We start from the raw sequence: 6,000 nt of genomic DNA, 5'->3' as shown, positions 1-6,000 counted from the left end.
TTGTGTGCCTCTCCATTCTTCCTCCAGACTCTGGGACCTTGGTTTCCAAATGAGATGCAAAATTTGCTCTCATCAGAAAAGAGGACTTTAGACCACTGAGCAACAGGCCAGTTCTTTTTTTCTTTAGCCCAGGTAAGATGCTTCTGAGGTTTGTTGTTCAGAAGCTGCTTGACAAGAAGAATATGACATTTGAAGCGCATGTCCAGGATCTGTCTGTGTGTGGTGGCTCTTGATTCAGTAACTCCAGCCTCAGTCCACTCCTTGTGAAGCTCCCCCACACATTTGAATGGCCTTTTCCTGACAATCCTCTCCAGGGTGCGGTCATCCCTGCTGCTTGTGCACCTTTTTCTTCCACACTTTTCCCTTCCACTTAACTTTCTATTAATGTGCTTTGATACAGCACTTTGAGAACATCCAACTTATTTTGAAATTACCTTTTGAGGCTTTCCCTTTCCCTGAGGGTGTCAATGATGGTTTTCTGCACAACTGTCAGGTCAGCAGTCTTCCCCATGACTGTGAATTCTACTGAACCAGACTGACACCCCATTTACACCTGGTATTAAAATGAGATCTGTATCAAGATAAGTTATCTGGATAATAAGTGTTCTGATCTTACCTTTGCGTTTACACCTTGTATTTTTAATGCGTTCTCGTTATCCACATTGAGTTCGGATAGTCCTCCAGAAAAAAAATGACGTTTGGCAGGTACGAATGCCATCACGTCGTACGGATTGTGTTTACACCTAGTTAAGATCCGAACACAATGCGAGCCAGACTACCTCCAGATGTGGTCAGGCAGATCCGATCACAATCCGATCACAACGTATTTACACCTTGCATTAACATGCGTTTTTTATTATCCGGTTAACTTATCTGGATACAGATCGCATTTTAATACCAGGTGTAAATGGGGTCTGAGAGACCATTTAAAAGGCTCAGGAACCCTTTGCAGGTGTTTTGGTTTAATTAGCTGATTAGAGTGTGACACTTTAAGCCTACAATAGGCCTATGTCACAAAAAAAAATTGAAGACCGGAAGTACGTCTTTTAGTAGGGATACGGATCTTCCGGTTAGCTTTTTACAATGGCGGAGTCCGATAGATACCGCTGGACCAAATCTCTCCCCAACCTGCCTGAAGTAACATATGACGATGTGGTTCGGATGGTAAATGAAAACTCTCAAGTGGAAACGTCAAAACTGAGGAAACTACGTCCTGATGCAGAGCAACCCGGTACACTACAACAACAGCTGCGGGTGTAGCCTGCCATTGTTGTTATAGCTCTAGCCGGCTGTTATAGCTCTAGCCGGCTCTAGTTCTGTGGTACCTGATGTGAGATGAGTGATCAGCACGAACACAAATACTCTTATCTCATTGAAATCTTGACGGATTTACAAACGGTTTGGTTTCTTACAAACGTTATTAACGTGGCTATAATTCTCTGGATGATTATTTTATTTATACACTTATTATTCATAAGTATGCAGTGTCATAACTACATCTCTTACGTTTATAACAAACCAAACTGTTTGAAAATCGGTAGAAAATTGAGCAAGTTATGGTTATTTAAAAAGTACATGCACCATTAAAACACAATGTTACGAGTGAGCGAGCTGCCTGTGACAAGATGGCCGCCAGGTGCAGACGCCGACCTCCATTGGCCAGCAGCGCGGACGAGACATCTAGCCTTTATTATGGATATCTATTGGCTAGGCTACCTGAGAGTATGCGATTTGTGAATGGCAGTGAAACGACGTAACTGACGCTAGAAGGTCACATGATAATGACAACATGGCGAATGTAGTATGCCAGGATTGCATTCATACAAAACATGTAAGCCTGCTACTTATTTAAAATAAATACCTACTCAGTTAACTTTGTGTGCGCCTGAAGATTTTAATTAGCTGGTTCAGTTGTGTTTGATTGGAGTTGGAGCTGAACTTCGCATGCAGGTAGATCTCCAGGAACAGGATTGGGCACAGGTCTAATGTAGGCTATATGTAATAGTAATAGTTTGTATTCACTAGGGGGCAGTATATCTTCATTCAAAACCAAATTTGGTTTCTGTTTAAAAAAGATTTGTAGGCTATGTGACCCAAACATTCAATGAAACACACTTAAATAAATATTTTTCTCTTCGCTCTGTAAAATATAATTAGTAACGTGTTTTACCCTGTTATATTTCACTCGCTGTTGATGTAAGAGTGATCATGCATGTTTGATGACACTGATGTAGACATGAACTTGTGTGCTGTGTAGGATACTTGGAAGTGTGTGCGCTCAGAAACAGCCGGTGCAGGCCGTGTTGGCACAGATCTCACAGGTGATGATTTTCACTGTTGACACAGCGTTAAAAAGGTCAGCCTCCTCTGTCCTAACCCTGTGTTATGTTTGCTGATAATAATGCGACTTTTCCACTCTGAAAACTTCTGGAGTGCTCTCACATTCAGCCAATAAAACAGTCTAGCCTTTAAGATGGCAATAAAAGATATGGCCCATGAGAGAAGCCTTGTTTACAAAGAGACAATTATGCATGCGACAAGATCTCTATGCCTCCCTAAAGTACAATTTTACTGCTCAGAGGTTGCTCTTTCAAAGCTTATGACACTTACTGGAGTTATATTTCATGAAGTATCAACTTGGCACGTGTTTCGCCTTATATTCATTAGAAAACAGAAAAATGAAGAGCCAGTGTGATTCGCATACCAGCTCAGATAATTTGATAAAGAACCTCTTTGATGAAAAATATTTGAGTTCATGTTGACATCACTGACTTTTAATCTATACTGTTCAAATGACTGTCATTAAGTTCTTTTTTTTTTTTTAAAGAAACTTATACTTTTATAAAGCAAAGATGCATTAAACTGATCAAAAGTGACAGTGAAGATATTTAGAATGTTACTAAATGTTCTATTTCAAATAAACACTGTAAAAAAGTTGCTGCCTTACATTTTTAAATATACAATCAACTTGGATGTTTAAGTAATTTCAACCTAAATGACTAAACTGACTGAGTTGAATGAAATAAATGAGTTGAATATTGTATATCTTTTATTGTATAAAATATTGTCCTCAAAATTTTTCTTGAGCAGCAAATCAGCATATTAGAATGATTTCTGAAGGATCATGTGGATAAATTATGCTGAAAATGCAGCTTTGCCATTAAAGGAATATGTTATTTTTAAATATATTTAAAATAGAAAACAGTGTATTACAGATTTTAATGTATTTTTGAATTTTCTTTTTTTTTTTAAAGTCAAACTAAATGATCACTAGTAAGAATGTAAAAAGCAGAGGAGGCTGAGGAAGTGCATGATGCACCAAGACTAGAGAAATATTCTCAGCCGTCAGCTCTTTTGATCAGGCCTCTGCCAGAGCTATAATGGCGGCGGCAGAATCACAGTTAAGGTGATCATTTCTCACCTCTGCTGTCTGCCTGCCACTGCTGGGGAAAGGTAATGCGTGCCTGGGAGACTGACAGGGAAATCATGCTGCCCATTGATGCCGCTCCAGAGGGGAAAAGATGAAAGTGCAAATGTGTTCGCTCAAAAGATTTCTGTGCGTCATGACAAATCACATGTTAACTGTTGCACTGAACAGAGAAACACACTTCCACACTTTCATGCTCTCTTTTTGGTGCTTGATTCAAAATCTAACATTTGAGAAAAAACAAGGAAGTCATGGTTTTGCTTGTTAGCATGGGCCAGTTACACTCTGCTGGTAGATGCTTCATAATATGTGCTTCATAATTACTAATAAACAGTGAATATAGTAATATGCATGCTAATGAGCAACTAGTTAATAGTGAGAATTGGACATTAAACTAAAGTGTTACCGTAACTACATGTCAACCTATCCTACTAACCTGAACCCAACACCTATAATACTCTATCGACTATCGAAATAAAGTGTAACTGTAGTTTATTCCTGTGATGGCAAATCTGAATTTTCAGCATCATTACTCCAGTCTTCAGTGTCACGTGATCCTTCAGAAATCATTCTAATATGCTGATTTTTTAGGATATAGCACAGAAAGTTCAAAAGAACAGCGTTTATTTAAAATTAGATTTGTGTAACATTGTACATATTTACTGTCACACTTGATTAATTGAATGTGCTTTTGCTGAATAAAGTATTAATTTCTTTAAAATAACAACAACTTTTGAACGGTAGTATGTATTGTATAATTATATTAAAAGACAGCATCTCATACGTCTATATGTTTATCAGTGATTTTTACTGCACACCCACCCAGACGTTGGAAGACTTCGTCAGCATCTTTTCGCACAGCTCTGAACTCTTCTGGCAGGTCAGGGTCGGCACATAGGGACGCTGCATCGCCGTAGGTCTGTCGCGGGTTAGCACTTGTGTCAAACTCCATAAGCTTTTTCAGGGTCTTCACTGCCTCCAGGGAGAAACTGTACCCACTGTCCTAATAAGACAGATATTCAATAAGAAGTCAAGATGTGAATTATTGTTCCTCACTGCAAAGTACTTTTCCCCACATGGGTCTGTCTGAGAGTGAAGAGCTGACATTAGCCACCATTTACATTGATTGATGTTGAAAGTCTGAATCGGAATTATACACTGAATCACATTCAAGATTCAGCCATTCATAAATAGCTGAAAAGAGGAACATCAAATAATTTCTCACCAATGTCATGTTCAATTGATATACAGAGAAATCTTCCAATTACTTTGAACACTGAAATCAGGCGAATAATAATAATAATCTTAGTCTGACTGAAAAGTCAATGTGCAATACTTTTACCTCTAAAAGGTATATTCATGAAAGTTTAATTATATAAAATATGCACAGATGAAACTAACAATAACAAACCTGTCAAGGCCGTATCTGCATCATATTTACCCCGAAAAACCAAAGCAAAGAAATAAATGTTTGGCTTAAAGTTCTTATTACCAAGTCTCATACTATTCTCTGACATACTTTTGTTTTTAAATTCTCAACATTCTCAGTTATTCTCATTATGGGAGTATTTATTTGTAGCTATCTGTCAATAAAATATTAAACCTACTGTAATACATTTTTTATTTATTTAAATGAGCATAAATCTAGTTGAAATATTTTAAAGGATTGCTAGTATTTAAAATATTTCAGTGTTACAGTAATCAGCATAACCATTGAGAATAATGGGGATTACAAATCTCAGAAGGAAAAATATGTGCTGAAATGTGGGGGGAAAAATACTAATTCCAATCATAATAGTCTAAAAAAATATAATTTCTTTGTGCAAATTATAATCTCTTACTGTATCTTATTAAATTATTGTAACACGTGTCCTATCTGACAAAAATAAATCTGTTTTTTTTTTGTAAGATACATTATATGATATGATAATAAATGGATATTAAAAAGTAGTATTCTGTCAGTATTTTGTCATAATTATGAAAGGTGCCCTATGTTATCTGTTACATAGAAGGAAAACCCAGATTTTCAGATTTCCAATATATTAAATATCTACTCCTCCTAAGACACTCACATTTATCAAATACAGAAACGCTTTGAGATTGCAGTGCCACAATCACACTGGCTTGACAATGAAGCTAGTAATATTTTTTTCCCAAACAAACTGTCAATTCGATCCAGCCTCACAAAGTGACAGCGGTTTGTGTGAATGGACCAATTTTGACTTACCGTAACCTGCACACATTGTGAGATTATCTTGGGGTCAGGAAGATGAAAATGATCAGCGCTCTCATTTTCAGTCTCAAAAGTGTGGCTCTTCACAGAGAGGGATTGCATTGAGGGAATTCAGAATTACATCGGATCAAGCTATATAAAGAGTGCTTATTGTGTTAATAGGTTACTATGTAACCTGTTATGATCTGGTGGTTGCATACATCCTGACGTTTACATTTTGAGCTCCTCTTCGACAACAAAAGAGGATGTACGTGTTTTCTCTATGGATAAATCATATGCAGCCCTGTCAGTATAAGTGACGAATAGTGCTAGTTAATCTCATCCATCTGTTATGAGCACA

At 37.3% G+C, this 6,000-nt stretch overlaps 1 protein-coding gene across 1 annotated transcript; it reads right to left on the bottom strand.

Annotated features, from left to right (window-relative positions):
- Positions 1–2,278: 2,278 nt before the first annotated feature.
- LOC130085528 (guanylin) lies at positions 2,279–5,719 on the bottom strand. The gene is given in 4 exon segments (XM_056251330.1): positions 2,279–2,334; positions 4,250–4,430; positions 5,655–5,680; positions 5,683–5,719. Coding segments are annotated over 4 exon segments (300 nt in total).
- Between the last annotated feature and the right edge of the window lie 281 nt (positions 5,720–6,000).

Source organism: Rhinichthys klamathensis, unplaced genomic scaffold (assembly GCF_029890125.1).
Source record: "Rhinichthys klamathensis goyatoka isolate OS25496 unplaced genomic scaffold, OSU_Roscu_1.1 h1tg000082l_1, whole genome shotgun sequence".
NCBI classification, from domain to species: domain Eukaryota; kingdom Metazoa; phylum Chordata; class Actinopteri; order Cypriniformes; family Leuciscidae; genus Rhinichthys; species Rhinichthys klamathensis.
Note: the sequence above shows the minus strand (reverse complement) of the source record. Positions and strands in the feature narration are given on the sequence as shown.